This window comes from Equus quagga, chromosome 7 (assembly GCF_021613505.1).
Source record: "Equus quagga isolate Etosha38 chromosome 7, UCLA_HA_Equagga_1.0, whole genome shotgun sequence".
Taxonomy (NCBI): Eukaryota; Metazoa; Chordata; class Mammalia; order Perissodactyla; family Equidae; genus Equus; species Equus quagga.
Genome location: NC_060273.1, coordinates 118,581,679 through 118,598,723, shown reverse-complemented (window position 1 = coordinate 118,598,723; position 17,045 = coordinate 118,581,679). Strand labels below are relative to the sequence as shown.

General features: G+C 37.8%; 1 protein-coding gene across 1 annotated transcript in view; it reads left to right on the top strand.

The window, feature by feature from the left end:
- ADGRV1 (adhesion G protein-coupled receptor V1) overlaps nucleotides 1-17,045 on the top strand; it is a 456,854-nt gene that overhangs the window by 360,393 nt on the left and 79,416 nt on the right. The window contains exon 79 of the mRNA XM_046668226.1: nucleotides 8,773-8,930. Within this exon, the coding sequence (XP_046524182.1) occupies nucleotides 8,773-8,930 (158 nt within the window). The remainder of the gene's footprint in view (nucleotides 1-8,772; nucleotides 8,931-17,045) is intronic.

Sequence of the window (17,045 nt, the reverse complement as noted above, 5' to 3'; positions counted from 1 at the left end):
TTTCTTGCTCCAAGATCCTTCAGGAAAGGAGTTATGCCTTTTATATTTCTTAAATTTCCAGCTATAACTGCAACATCGCAGGGCATATAAAAATACTCAATAAATATTAATTAACAGTGACATCATAGACCAACCCAGCAACTACCTAGTATGAACATATTAAGGGTATTTAGATACCTTAAAACACATCATTGATGTGCGAATCCATTACCCTGAAGACCAACATCCTTAAATACTTGTTTAATAAAAAATTCAGGGGGCCAGCCCAGTGGCATAGCGGTTAAGTTCACATGCTTCACTTCGGCGGCCCAGGGTTCACAGGTTCAGATCCTGGGTGCAGACCTAGCATCACTCGTCAAGCCATGCTGTGGTGGCATCCCACATGAAATAGAGGAAGATTGGCACAGATGTTGGCTCAAGGCCAATCTTCCTCACCCTCCCCCCCCCCAAAATTTGGAATATCAGAATTGAAACTGGCTCAGCAACAGAACTGAGTTTTGGAGTTGAGACACAACTATGTTATCTACGACTTGAGATAATGACCTTAAAATGTTTGACGTGTCACCTCATTTACTCACTTTACCCTTGTTTTCTCAATAGTTAAATGGTAGTCCTGTTATTTCTAGCATTTTAAGATTATAATTTTACTAATAGCACAAGGAATTGTATAGTGTATTTTAAACAGAGGATGGCTAACTTTAACAATTTCTTAAGGATTTTAAGTCATCATTTAGAAACATCAGTTATTGCAGTGTGCTGTAAATGTTAATGTCACTACAGGTGATACAAGATGTGGATATGACTGAGCATTCACTCCTGCAGGGAACACTCTAGAAGTTTTTTCTTAGAGCATTTGCAACTTTCACATAAAGCCAGAGGAATCTGTGGGCCTAATCTCCAGGACAGCCTAATATGACTACTGTTCAGTAAAATGGGGTCAATAATTAAAAGTTGGATTATCCTTCTACCAAATGATTTTTGCCCCTTGAAGAAATCATCACCATTGCCGTCAGGATTGTTTATCACTTGAAACATCTTCATCATTAACAGAGTGGCCCACAACTACATTCTTGTCTTCTACCTTTTTCGTATTTCTCATGGGCTATAAATGAAGTATGTACAGGAGGATTGGAAGAGTATTTGGGGAGGAAGCTTCAAAGCCTACAAAGGCTTCATCAGGAAAAGGAAGCAACATTGATGCTAACATGACACATGGCCCCCAGTTTCTTCTATGCTGTTCCTAAAGGCTTTGAGTTTATTGAAATAAACTCAGATTGAAAGCACAAAAAATAAAAATTGTATTTCCAACATTAATTGCATCTCTGACATTAACCTCAGATCAGAAAGTACTGCATCCTGCCTGTGTGATGAGGGATTCGCCTCACCTGAAGCTGTTTCCTATCAGTGGTCATACTCTGAGGATTGTTGTCCATGTGAAATCCTGAAGTTAGATGGGGTAGAGAGGGGGGCACAAAAAGATAAACATTTTTTGGACATTAATCTTGTATTCTTGTGGTCATCTCTGTAAATCTATTTTTTATAAAATTATAAAAACCTATAATTTTACTATCTCCAGATTCAAGAGGTTGATATGATTATTCAGAAAAAAACTTTTTAGCCATCCATTCAGAGGCTTGATGAGCAAGAGGTAAGGGCAGGACACCTTTGAACGCTCTAGGGCAATGACATTTTCCAGTACCAAACAATTTTGTTTTGTGGGAACATAGAGTATTAGTACATGCAAAAATAACAAGTCAGCCTGACCTTATTCCAATTAAATTCTGAAGAGGCTTGATTCATTGGAACCTACCTGGAGCAAAGTTGGCAGACACTGACCAATAGACAGACTTCAACAGTATTGTCAACTTGTTCCGGCAACAGACTGCTCAGACTTGAGTTTCCTGGAAAAAGTGAGGGGGGCGGAAAGGTCATTTGGGATATCATAATTTTCAGACTGTTTTCCTCAATTATCTCTAATGTGTTCATACTTTGATTCCACTATTTATCTTTGGAATTTATGTATAAATATATTTTACCTTTGTAATGAGCCAGGGATGTGGGCAACTGTCTCATTCAATGAGAGCTAATTATATACAATACAAGCCTGTATTTTAGTTTATGGAGTGTATCTGAGTACCTCAAAATTTTAGACAGCTTAATATTCAGTGAATTAAAATATCTGCTCTTTTTAAAGTGGATGAAACAATATTTCTCTGATACGTCATTATTTTTCTTTGCTCAATCTTTTCAACTAATATAAGCATATGGGCACATTTTAGGTACTAAAAGGTGAGTCTCATTCTTGTTCTTTGGTCCGTTGGCTTCTTCTGAAACAGTTGTCAATGCATAGAGTTAGACAGCAACATAACCATGGTATAGAAGGAGCTCTAAAACTGGTAGACATGGCAGTGATGTCCCTCTACATCTTCAGGAGCGACACTGTTTTAAAGACTAATTGTGCATTCATTCCCCTTTCTCTCTTTATCACTCACTAACTGCCTCTCTTTTAACCGTGGTCATTATAGTTGCGTGTAAAAACCTGCTAAAGCTACTTCATGTAAAGGGGGTGGGGTTATAGAAGTATGTGTACCCCACAGGCATTCTTATGGACATTCAAAGGCAGAAAACGAGGTATAGCTGGACCTCAGAGAACCTAGAATTAGAATGCTGAAAACTAAGGCCACATTCTTCATCTCGCGGGGACCACAGAGTCTCTCACTTGTTGTTGTGAGCATCTGAACACTCCTCCCAACCCTCCCCTCTCTGTCCATTTCTTCTGTATATTCGTTGTGTATTTACTCCAGTCTGGCTGCTTGCCCTGAATTTATATTGGCTCTTGTGCCCACCACTAACTGGCAACTATCCATGTCAAATTATCAAGAGCAAGAAGCTGATTGGCTCCGCTCAACTTTTAGAGCAAAGTCACTGTTAGAAGTCAGGGACAAGCCAGAAGAATGGCTGTCTTTGGGTCAGGTATCCATTGCAGTGCTTGTCATCTGTGGCTGGGGTGACCTGTGGCTGAGTAGGGGTAGAGGTACATGGCACATGGGATCACCTTTTCCAGAAACCTTGAGCTGTGTGAGCAATTGTGGAGCATGTCTGTTGCACTCACACTCGCAGGAACCTTGTTCCTCCAAGGGTTGTTTAGATACAGCAGGACTGAGTATTTACCTCCCATCCAGACCCCCCACAGCCCAGCACTCCCCTTCTCGTTTCCTTCGACAGCCTGCAGATCTGCTGTGTCCTCTCTTGCTTTGTTTATTAGCTCTCTCCTTTTCTGCAGTCACAATGCTCAGGTTGCTAGTCCCAGCTTTCTAAATGTGACAGATCCTCTTCTCCATCCCTTTTGCTTCCTGCTGCTTGTCTTTCACTCTGGTTCTTCAGGCTGCTGTGACCACCAGATGCTGTGAAGTCTCTGGGTCTGATTCTCCTTGGGGTTACATAGTCCCTTGGCTTCACTGCCAAAGAGATATAAAGATTAGTTAATTTGTTAATTACTTTAAGCTACGTTATGTCCCAGGAGTATGCTACAAGAGTGCTTCTCAAACTTTCAATGTGCACATGAAACACCTGGGGATCTTGTTAAAATGCAGTTTCAAGAGCTCTGTCTTGGGGTGTGAGATTCTGCATTTTTAACAAGCTCCCGGATAGTGCTGAGGATGCTGATGGAAGAACAACACTTTCAAAGAAGACTAGATTCTGAAGTGCTGTGCGCTTACTGCAAGTATAATCCTCTTGATTGGGGAGGACCGTGCCTTAGGCATCTTTATGTGCCCTTCCGTGTCCAGCACTGTGCCTGGTGTGTGATAGACATTCAAATGTTGCTTGGATTATGATTGAACTCAGAACACATGAAATACAGGACTTTCTATGCCTACTTTTTTTTAAGTGAGTGTTTTTCAAAGACTGCTAAAAATTGGTTAAATCAGTAAACATGTCTTAAGGGTCTGATTATGCAAAGCACTAGGAGAAGTATAAAGAAAATATTACAGGCCCTGTCCTCAAGGAGATCACTGACATGTTTACCACTAACTCTAATGTCTTTACTAGAATTGTGGAGATAATTTTAAAATTTAGGGGTAGCAGTAAAGGCAATGAGCCTGTTTATGCTACTAGCAATTTGACCTTATGTAATTTAGAGGTCGTTTTTCCATATGTACAATGAGGCTAATGGGATTGTTGTGATGTTTATGTGTGATAATGCATGTAGGGATTGAATTTTCATGCTTTTTACATAGTAAATGATTGTTGCCAGTAATATTGTAGTAGTGGTGGTAGAAGTAGGAATAGCACTTATATTTAAGATAGTTGTCATTATCCAGCTGATTCAGTTTAGGAAAATACTTTGTTCCTCCCCTTCCTCTCTAAGTCTATACATTATCCTAATGTGAGATTTCACTTTTTAGAGCTTATCTGCAATTTAATCTTAATATTGTTCTTGTTTAAGGTTTAAACTTAAAGGAAAATGCATTTTTAGAATTCAGCTGATTTTCCTGGGTGTGAAAACCTCTGTATGCACTACAACAGAAGGACAGAAAGAAGAATGTATTTTCCTACCATGCAGCTGATTAAACCCAAAGTATTATTATCTCTTCACTCTGATGTCATCATAAATTTATTCATTAGAAAAAAATCATGTTCTTAAAGTGATTCTCTAAACCTTTCCATCCATTTTGGATGGGACAGGAAATACACACATACACACAGAAATAAATGCATATGTACATACATAAATTCACAGGTGAATAAAAAATGTGTGTTAGATAAGAACATCATCTTTGGAAAGAAAGTAAATTGGGCATCCAAGGAAAGTAACATTGAAATCATAAATATTGGCTTAGATTTTATTTGTAAATGGAAAGCATCTACATAATGAATAACATCTGTGTTCTTCAACTAATAGGGCCAATAAACAGATATAATGAACTTTCTACACAAAGTAGAAATGAGTGTGCAATAAATAAACAATTCTTGATTCATCATACATTAAGTAAATTTCTAGAATAAACTTAACAGACCATCTCCTTTATCTTTAGATAAAGTAGGGCATCACCATGAGTTTCCATGTAAAGAAGAAAAAGTTGGCTGAAGCAACAAATATAGCTATTGATATAGAGGCCATCATTAAAGAAGTCTTAAGGAGACCTATCTCGGGGAGATTGGCCCATGAGCCTGTGAATCACAGCTATTATCATTGTCTTATTGAGGAGAAGGACTTACAAAGAAGACCTTGGAAACAAACATTTATTATTCTTTCATTACCTATATAACCCAGATGTAACCCAGATGTCATCTGTCTGGTTTTCTTCAAGTCCTTCAGTTCACCAGGGTCAACTTGTTCTTTAAAATATAGTTTAAGTGGACTCAAATCACAGTCTCACGTACAAGGAGTTCCCAGTGTCCCTCCTGATATTTTCAGCTGTTATAAGTAGAGCTTATGTCTCTTCTGGATTCCTTTGCTTCTGAGCTCCTTCTTATGCTGATTTCATACAGAACTAAAGAAACTGAAATACCCCCATGCCAACCACATAAATTTTTTAATCAAGTTAGGTAATGCAAGTAAAAACACTTCAATAAGTATAAAGTGCTACCTAGGGGAGGTAATAATCTTACAAAGTTATAAAGTGACATAAGCCGTTGTGAACATTCCAAGGGTACGCTTGGAAGAGGAAAAACTGAAGGTAATGAAACAGCATCTTCTTGTTTCCTCGGGCAGAAAATAAGAAAAGGATGAAGTTCTGACAAATTTTTTTAAATAAATTAGGATAGTCTGTGGGTTATGATAAGAACGAAAATTTGGCCATCAAAGTAAAAGGGAATAGCAAAAGTTAGTCATTTGATTGTAAGAACCCAAAAGAGCATTCAGCACCAAAAGAGGGAAGGGTCACTGGAATGCTTTGAAGCTGGATGAGCTGGAATTATAAATCCAAATGGCTTTTGTCTCATTTTCTCGGAACTGCCAGATCTGTTCTTGAAGCAATAGCTGCCAGCACGTTAATCGACTGCTTCCACAGACCTCATGTGTGCCTAGCAGTCAGTCTGCTCATTTCTTACATTACATTCATTTTTTCCAAGACTGTATCACCAGACTTATTTCAGAAACTGTTTCTAACGTGATAGTCGTTTCCTAACTCCCCCATCACTTTCATGTGATCTCATCCTCAAACTACCTGGATGTACTGTACATTGTATTTGGCTGGACTGAAGGAAATTCTGGTTGGTGAGGCTTGTTTTGTTTTTTTTCTTTTAAGGGAGGATATAATTCACTTATCTTGGACATCTTTAAGTATGTGTCGGAAGTTTTATTCTACTCCAGTGGAAATCCCATTCAGATGATATTGATCAGAAAATTAGAATGATACCTATTAGCTTTCAAGGAGAGTTAAGTGAGGAGAATTTAAAACAAGAAGGTGTTAGTATAGGAGATATAATTTGGGGATGTGGAGTGACGTAGCCTGCTCCACCTACTTTCCATGGACGGGATCACATGAGTGGGGCCCTGACTGCTGTCTGTGCTTGTGGGTTACCCTTTTAGCCCTGCCTCATTTGCAAATGATACTCTTTAAGAAGAGTTGTCTGACCCCCTCATCCCTAAAAGAGGTAGCACACAAGTGCAGTGTTGGAGGGAGCCTGGGATGGAGTCGCACAGAGCTGGACAGGAGTGGGCGAGGGGAGGGCAGGAGGGCCACCAACTGTGGGGCCAAAGCCCTCCACGTTAATGATCTGACCCCATTTTGTCTCTGTGGGGGACAATCTTAGGGCACTCCCAGCAGCCCGGTACTTATGAGAGGCCATTTCTTGTGGGTTCTGAAGAAATGAGGGATGAAGGGGTCACTTCAGGATTGGATAATTTTACTGCCCGTTTCTCTGGAAGATTGGGCCAGCATCCTACATGTAGGGAGACTTGCAAAGGAGATTTTTAAGAGCTGTGTATCTTGGGAAATTCCTTTCTCTTCCCAAGTGCTGCTCCTGGTTACTTCTAAACTCCCAGAGGTTCACTTTGCCCAGTTTAGTTTTTAACCAGGGTGATATGCCATTCATTGGGGTTCTGCTTTCAAATGTTGTCCTCTAAAGTAAAGGAAAGTTTTTAGGAAAGTGCATCAAATAGAGAGGTGAGAACCAAACATGGTCAGCCACTGGAAAGTGCAGATGTTGGAGAGTCAAAGCTATTCCCTGACACTCTGTCCGGAGTGTTTATTCCCAGAGCAGTGCACAATAGATTCAGTAATTATCCCCATTTTACAGCCTGAAATTGATTTGTGACAACATTTTTCAAGGTAAAAATAAATCAGTGAAGCCTGTGTGAGTTCCTTCGTCAGTGTCTGTGTTTGTCTAAGCACCTTTAGGCCAGTCTACGGCAATGAATCCATAATTCCGATGAAAACAGTAAAATCATTTAAAGCCAATGTACATAAAAATGAGTAGCCAACGTGACCACTATTTTTAGTGTGGAAATATATTTGTGATCAGAGCCATTAATATTTGCTGTTTTATTTAATCAGATGCCTTTTACCTGGAAGATACAGGTCTGTGGTGTACAGATGAGTGTACAGAGAAGGAGTCAGGTTTCGTGCTGTCCAAATTAAATTCTAAAAGCCAGGAAATTCATCATTCTGACATGTCTATGCAGAATGTCTGTTGAAATATCTATTGAAATGTGTCTTGTTTACATAAGGAATACATTTAACAGATCATGTTAATTAGAAATAATATCTGAGTCAGGTCTTTAATAATGGTGTCTTTAAATGTAAATTTGAGGCTCTATTTTCCAAAGTTGCAAGAATAGGTATTTCCCCTGATTTACCTATATTTTGGATTTTGAGTTTTCCTTCTAAACAGGTTTAATTTTTTTCCTTTTCTTCAGAATCCATGATTGTATTTATGACATTATAACCTAGGTTTACAATGTTAAGTATTAAAAAATGGAAAAGTTGGGAAAACATATTTGAAAAGAGAAATTCCTTACTATTAAGATTTCTTGTAATTAAAAAATTTAGTCTTATAAGTTGTAGGAGGTGTGTCCTTTATAAGAATACCTCAAAAGCACGGTTTTAGATATTGAGAACCTATTTAACAGTCCTCCATTCTGAGATTTGTGAAAGATTTTTTGTAAACAACAAGAGGATTTTATGACCCATGAGTAAAAATTTCCAGTTACATCTCTAAAACCATTTTCCATGGAATTTCAGTTTTACCAAAATAAATAATTTGTTTGCTTTGGACTTCATTGTTCTAAATAAACTCCAGTAATAATAGGTACACTTGTACAGTATAGCCTCTAAGTGGAAAATTGTCTTCATTTTCAAGAGAATAAATGGCTCTTGGGGAAATGTATGGCTTAGGAATGACAAAACTGTCATTCACTCAAAAAATGAGATTGCGGAGAAGACAGAGTTGAGCCCTGGGAATCCTCAAATTTGCCTTTAAATAATACCTTCTTTCATGCAATCCCCAGTGAGAGCTTGGTCTCATTACGCCAAAAAGATGGAGCTGCAAAAGCAAGTGTGCATTTCTCAAATTTATTTGGCCATAACTTTCTGTGAAGTTTTCTGAGCATCTCAGGAGATGCATATTCCATGGAGCCTACTTTGTGAAGCAGTGGGTTAGATTTCATCATGTAGCCTCTACAACAAAACTTCAATCTGGCAAAGCAAAAATTTGCTTTTGCCAACATTTAGATACAAAGATCTGGTATAAAGTGGTGATGTACTACGTTCTGAATTTAGAGATGTGTGTGTTGAAGTTGTCTGAATTGTCTCTTTTCTCTTCCAGGTGCTTCATTCCAAACATCTATGCAGCTCTCTTCACTGCGGCCCTTGTTCCTTTAATGTGCCTCGTGGTGGTGTTCGTGGTGTTCATCCATGCCTACCAGGTGAAGCCGCAGTGGAAAGCGTATGATGACATCTTCAGAGGAAGAACAAATGCCGCAGGTCTGGAAGGAACAGTATTTGCACTTTGGAGATGGGAACTTTTTATGGGAGGGGAAATGTCACTGAATATTTTTATCAAAAAAAAAAGAGTGAAGTTAGACTCAGCTTTCAGCTCTGAAGCCGTTAGTTAAGCTCTCCATTTTCTCCTGCTGCTTCGTACTTCCTGACATCTCTCTTTTTTCAGGACTCCATTGGTTTTATTGTTGGTTCCAACTGTATCCTTAAGATATTAATGTCCAAGAAGAGTAGTCACAGCCTTTGGGAGCTGCTCCCCAAAGCTTCCTTCAATCTAAGCAACAATAACCTGGGTTCAACCTGTGAAATCTGTTCATTTTTGCAGATTCTGAGACTTCATCACAAATGAACCTCCGTAATGCTCATGAGTGCTGTATTTTGCATGTGGATTCTGATTGTGCTGACAGACATTTAAAAACATATGTGATCAGACAGCTTCATAAGTGGCTACACATGTCTGGTTACTTAAGCATGCAAGTCTTTCCAGCTCAAATTGGCTTTAACTGCAGCTCATTTTTTCCCTTTGAATCATACTTTGCACAGGTTTTTATGATCTGATTCTTTTTTTGTTGTTAGATTAGAGTCTCTTAGGAGTTTTCTTAACCAGGAACGATAACCACACACAAACCTACAGAAAACTCTAAAATGATATGAATGACTGGGATATTAGGAAGAATCTTACGAGCTCTGGGGGTGGGACATCCCTCTTGGGCCAATGAAGAGGAGTCTCCTCTTTTCTAAGCTTTTACAAATATGAAGCCAAATGATCGAGAGGAATTCTTCACATTTTAAGCATTTTTCAGAGTTTAAGCAAGATACCATATATGAAGTCCCTAGAATAGCATCTAATACATTATTATTAGGAGCTCGATAGGTATTGCCATTTACAGGATAATGAAAGGAGTCACCCTAATGTAGGAAAAGCCTTCTAGCTCCTGAACTGGATCAGGGAAGATGCAAAAGATTTTCCTCATGGTGTAAAGAGAAGACTCTTGTGTTACTTTGTGGAGTAGTTTGCAGGATAGCTGTTTCTAACCAGCTCCTCTCTATTCTCTCTCATCTAGCCTATAATCACTGTATGGGCAGAAGTATTATGTAAGGTTATGATTAATCTTAAACTTTTCTATAATAAAAAGCAATATTTAATGTAGAAATCCTACTTTTTCATGGGACATAGCATTTATCCAGAAGCTATGCATTTATTCAACTTGGGATTCATTCTATGAAAATGCATATTCTCTTTTGAAGGGAGGGTTTGTTTCTTTCCCGAAATGAACATTTGTTTTCTATGTAATATAAAAGTGCCAATGTTTGCATGTTTTCAATAGTGATAAGGGCCTCACCTAATGAGTTAATCCTTTTCATGACTAAATCACCCCATGCATTTTTGGATGTGATCCATCATGGATACGGTAGATGAACAGTACTCAGATTATCTGAAAAACATTGCACTCAAGCATTGAACATAATGCTAAAACTCCAGCACACTTGTATCTCAATTAGGGAAACCTCCCTTGCAATGAAATGTTAGTAAAGCATTGCTTTATTGTAGTTTGTCAATTGAACAAAATTATTTATGATATTTCTAACTCCCTATTCCTGTGACAATTCAATCTAGTAGTCAGGAAAATAAGAGTATTCTCCTGATTGGTTACCAGTTCTAGTCTTTTTCCTTTCCATTTCATTTTCTCAGATGTCTGTATTTCAAAATTGTTACATAGTTCCCCTCACTCTCCAGCATTACCGTCATTCAAGGTCTCTCTCGTTGCCCAAAAGTACAGTCTCTTTAGCCTATAATACAAGAGTCTCCACAGTCCACCCCTGGGCCATCTTTTTATCCCCAGGTTGGTTAATATTTTTCCTGCATTCTGACCATACCATCTATCTACTCTTTCCTAAAATTACCTGATACTGTCATCTTTGCTCATATAAAGAGTCCTCTACTTTGAACTTCTCATCATTAGTTAATAAAACCCATGAGTTTGGTAAGTAAAGTGGGAAACTGTGGACAGAAGTAGAAGGGGGTCACACCCTCCCATAATCTTCATTAGCTCCCCAAAGCTGTCCGAGTAAACCCATAACCTAAGTAAAAATGGTATCCTGGATAAACACGAGTTAATTCCCCTAGAGCCCCCTTCCAACAAGATACTGCTCACCCTTTTATAAAAATTCTGGAAGCTCCCAATATGCTACCTTTTCTTGAAGCCTTTGGAATTGCCTCTTTCCCACACCAAATTAGAATTACTCAATTCCTCATCTATGCCTTCAAAGCACTTTGTCTCTACACCCATTATAGTTCTTATCTTACAGTGGCATGGTGACTTGTTTTGGTATGTGTGGCTGACTTCCATAGTAATTTATGAATTCCTTGAGGGCAAGGACCATTTATTATTCATCTCTATATCACCTGGGCCTTGTAGAGTGCTCATGGGATAGCAGGAGCATAATTAATATTTTTTGAATAAATCAATAATCATCAATGTACCATAAATCTTATAGGAATGGATCCCCAAGGTAAATATCACATTAAGAAGAAGAGGAATCTGTTATATCATCAAAAGTAGAAAACAAAGGATTAATCTCATTGATCTGTTTGTAGATATCCCTTTGAAAGTTATTATTAGGACTGTTAGTTTTTCCTTGACTTTTATGATTCCCGGAACTAGATGTTCAGCTCTGACCTCTGATCTGATATTTTATATTTTATTTGCAAGCTACTATAACTCATCTTCACTTGAAAATGCTACACTTACCTCGAATCAAATTTCTAGAAAAAAAAATGTCTGTCTACTCTACCAAGGAGCATTTGATATTCTCTTTGAATCTTTCTGCTATAATTCCATTGCATTGACCTGAAAAATATTCAATCAAGATGTCACTATAAATTCATGTTTTGTCCACTTCCCTGTTCCATATACATAGCAGTTAAAGCCAAGATATAACAAAAGACAACTAAAAAGAAGATGAACATCTGTGTGGATTAGAAATAGAGCAGGAACGCAAAGTGATAAGCTGGGCTGAAGCCATGGACCTGATATTTTATGGATCCACAAGCCAGTGGATGCAGGAGTATCTTAACAGCTGTGATTGTGAATTGGGAACTAAAAGGTCCCTCCTGAGGCAGGTAGACTGAAGCAGTAGCACCTGAATGAAAGGAGCCTGAAAAAAAGCTGCCACGATAGCTTGAGCTTTGGCTTATAGGACTCTGGGAGCCCAAAGAGGAAGCAGATAAAGCATCTCATCAGGTATCTGGACCAAGCTCTCCAGAGTTCACAAACTGTAGCTGCCACATCCATACATCACCATGGAAACAGGAGGCCCAGGACGTCAAACCAGTCCTCTTTGGAGAGGAGGGCTAAGTGGAAGCAACCACATAACCATTAGACAGAAAAATGTAGTCACAGAAAGAGAGAGAATAAGCAAAGAAACAAATGCTTTCTACTCAAGATTAGCTGCAATATAAGTCTCAAACACTGGAAGAAAACTAACAAAGACGGCCTTTAAAGTCAGCAATCAAAAAGATGAATTTAATCCAGAAAAAATTTTAAAAATATAATAAACTATAAATAACTTTGACAAGTATGTTAGACTCCTCGAAACTATAAGGCAGGAATCATCAAACCACGGTCCTACCTGCCACTAACCTGTTTCTCCGTTTTATCTACTTATTTTTTACAGCTTCATTGAGGTATAATTTACATGCCATAAAGTTCATCTGTTTAAATTGTAAAGTTTAGTGGTTTTTAGTATATTTGCATAGTTGTGTAACTATCACCATAATCTAATTCTAGAACATTTTTATCATCCCCCAAAAATCCCCATACCCATTAGCAGTCGCTCCCCATTCTCTACTTCGCTGAGCTCTAGGTAAGTCCTAATCAACTTTCTATCTCTATAGATTTGCGTATTCGGGATATTTCATATAATGGTATCATAGAATATGTGGTATTTTCTGTCTGGCTTCTTTCACTTAGCATAATGTTTTCCAAAGTTTATCTCTATTATATCACGTATCACTGCTGAGTTCCTTTTTATTGCCAAATAATATTCCACTGTATGGATACACTACATTTTCCTTATCCATTCATCAGTTGGTGGACATTTGAGTTGTGTTCTCTTTTGGCTGTTATAAAGAATGATGGTATGGACATTCATATACAAGTTTTTGTATTTAACCTGTGTTTTCATTTCTCTTGGATATATACCTAGAAGTGGAATTGCTGGGCCCTATGGTAGCTTTATGTTTAACATTTGGAGGAACCACCAAACTGTTTTCCAAAGTGGCTGCAGTGACTTGTTTTTTAAGTAAAGTTTTTTTTGGAACCCAGCCATACCCATTTGTTTACATATATTCTACAGCTGCTTTCACAATGCAGAGTTGAGAATATATCATTACAACAGAGACCACGTGGTCTGCACAACCTGTTTAATATCTGGCCCTTTACAGAAAAAAAATTGACATCTGATCCCTGCTCTAAAGGAATATATAGCCACTAAAAGCACTTATAAATAAAAAACAAAAATAGACATAAACAAATAAAATTTAAAAAGACAAATATGAAAATGAAATAATTTTCAGAAATCTTGGCCATGAAAATTATACTAGTTGAAATCTTAAAATATCTTAATATTTGAGATAAACTCTAGATGAGACACAGAAGAGGAAGTTAATGAATTAGAGTCTGAAGGTAGAATTGAGGAATTCACCAAGGAAACATACGAAAAAGAGAACTATGAAAACGGAGCTAAGAGGTATAAGACTAGACCGCCAGAAGAAAAGAAGGCAGCGACTGGAGAAAAAGCAAGATGTCACGAGATAATAATGGTTGAGAATTTTCCAGAATTAAAGAAAAAATTTAAAAATTAACACATCTACACATAAAATAAATATCTACATTGTAAAAAAAAGAGAGAGAGGTGGGAGAATGCTGAAAATTCTAGTACGTTAGTACATTTTGCAAGTTCCCATGTCTATCTTTTTGAAAAACTGGATAATGAGTGCCTTTTCTTTGCTTCTCTTATTGTTATATATGGCACACACCCCACTCAGAAGTTCAGATTCCATGGTGCAAGCAGATGCAGCTAAGGTTTCTGCAAACATAGGCTTCAAAGGCAGCACACAGACTGGTACCAGCTTCTTCTCCACTTTCCTCTGGGAAACCTGCGCTTTTTACACCCCGTGTACACTTCATACCTGAGAAGAGGGGTGCTTCTAATTAGTCTCCAGCTTAGTTCTCTGCAATTCCAAGCATGCAAAAGCAGCCCTTTTTCCTGAGGCCGCTTCAGTGGTTTGTAGGTTCGTTATATTTTGCCCTGCATTTTTGGACTGGATGAGCATTTCTGGATATATTAGATAGTATGATGAGGAATATATTCTCAAGTAATAAATCAAGAGTTGAAAGTAAATCCAATTTTCTCATCAAAGCACAATTTCCTAGTTTTACAAATTACACTAAATTTTTGTATTTTTGGTCCAACATTGTCAAGCATTTGTTGTTTGTTTATAAATCGCTTTTAACAATGGGCAAGATGCATTGTGAGAAGGAAAGGTCAGTTTGTAGTTTCCTTATAGCCAAGCTATTTTTTGTTTTTAATAACTAGAATGATTAGGATTATTTATTTACCTTAGAATTGTAGGTTTGGTAGACAGATGGTGTTAGTTAACACCAGCATCAGATCTATTTGAATAACCGAAGAGCTTGCATCAATCATTTCATTAGGACTGGAATCTTCCATATTTCTATAGAACTGTTCTCCAAGCTAATCCCTCTTGTGCAGGTTAGATGTGCTTGACAACTAGAGCAATTTCATATCAAGACTTACATGCTGTTATGACTGCTAGGTATCAATCCCTTTACATTCTATATTTTGAGTGACTTTTTCACTCCTGATATCCTACAATTTCAGAGTTCAAGTAAACTCATTGAAATCCAAAGGAAAGGGGAGAATAGAGAAGAGCTGCTAGTAGTAAAATACACTCTGCTGTAGTCTCCCAAAAATGGCGTCCCTTCCCTTTCTGAGCGTGGCCTGGGACAGCGATGACCGCTTGGCGTTCTTGGCCCTTCTGCTGTCTTGACTGCTATGAACCAAATTTTTGAAGGCCAGTGGCTCTTAATGAAATTCACTGGCCTCCTCCTCCCTTCAGTGGGGTGAGTGTTACAGTGAGAATGAGTCAGGATAAAGTTATGTTTCCTGAACTAAATTTCAGTATTGCAAACAGCATTTTAAACAAAGCCTTAATTTTAGGGTTTGGTTTTGATCCCTGGCAATGATAAGCTCATCTCTCCTTTTGGGCTCATCAGAATTTACTGGCTCCTTTTTGATTCAAGAGCCAGTTCTTATGTGAGGAATGATTCATAGATCAAGGAAGGAAAATTAACTTGAATAAAAAGAGGAAGTAAGTGATTACAAATCCCTTTCTTATAAAAATCCCACACATATATTTCAATATTATATACAAAAATATAAAGGCGGCTTGATCCAGCTAGCTGTGTATAACATGAATGTGAGGTATTTGGGATCTCCTGGTACTGGAATGTTCACTTCTCTCCTTGGAAACATGTTTGACGATGCATGCTTCCGTTTCTTCTCAGGCTCCATTTCTTCATATTTAGAGTGAACAACAATAACGATATAAATCTAGATTCTATTGCTATTATGAAAATCATTGAAAACTTGTTATAATGAGTATTACAAAATTATCATCCCTTACACCCTAAAGTTAAGGTTTTTTTATCCTGACATTTTAAAAATTTCAAAAAGAGTTCAAAGAAACTCAGTGAAATCCAAAGGAAAAAGAAGAAAAGGAAAGAACTTCTGGCAAATGCAATACACTCTGTGTTGTGTTCCCCAAAGATGGCCGCTGTCAATTATGTCCCTCCCTTTGTGAGTGTGCTCCTACTCCCATTAAGCAGTGGAGTCTAGTTCCCCTCTTTAAGTCTGGACTAGCTTTGGACTTGTTTAGAACAATATAATGTGATGGAAGTGATACTGTCCCATAATGGATCTAGCCTTTAAGAAGACTAGAGTTTCAGCTTCCTTTCTCTTGGAAGCCAGCCACCATGTAAGAAGTCCAATTACTCTGAGACCACCATGATTTAGAAACCCCAAGCTAGTCATGCGGAGTGACCATGTGAATAGACAAGCTTGGCCAGCCTCCAGTCATTTCAGACGTCCCAGCTCTGATTCCAGACATGTGAGTGAAGAAGCCTTCTTGTAGGCTCCAGCCCAAGTAGATACCACACAGTGCAAAAAAACTGCCCAGCCCGGATGGTAGGATTGTGAGAAATAATTATTTTAAACCACTAAGTTTTGTGGTTTATTATGTAGCAATCAGGAGCTGAGACACTCTGATTCTATTATTATTCTTCTCACACCAAAATTATAAGTATGTCATTGTCACTTTAAATTTTATTGCTTGCAGAAATGTACACAAATGTTTATAAGTAAAAATGGAAAAGTACAATATGATTTTTTTCCTAAAGCAAAATGAGGCTTACACTAAAGCAAAGTAAAAGTAATCTTACCTAGTAACAGTACGTGCTTGAATAGGATCCAGAATGACCAATATAACAGGTTTCACATGTCCTTGGCAGTAAGCTGCTTGTTTGTAGTCTACTCTCAGTTCCATTTCTGAAAAGAAAATAAAAAAACAATGCCTAGGGACCTAAGGAAAACCCCAGAGCTTCTCATAGACAATGAACAATCTCTTCCACTTGAGCTTGAATAATCCTTATGAGCACAGTTCAGTCTTCCCACATTTTGCCTATAGTGGTGGGGAAAATCCAAAATATTTAAAGAAACATTATGGATCTTCATCCTCTGCTTAGATTTGTACCTATGACCTCAGTCTTCAAAGATTCAAATCAGAAATCTTTGAGCCTGAAGGATGGAGTGTAGTCATTCAATGTTTGTTTTCTTCATTATTGTTTTTGAAAATATTTGGGATTTGATATTGCTCATTAAAAATTCCTAGAACAGTGACATCAGGAGTTAGTTTCCTAAGGCTTAGCACATCAGGATAAAAAGTAAAAAATAAAATCATAGAGTTGAGAGAAAGCTTAAATTTCTGTTCAAACTCCCAATTTACACACATAACCA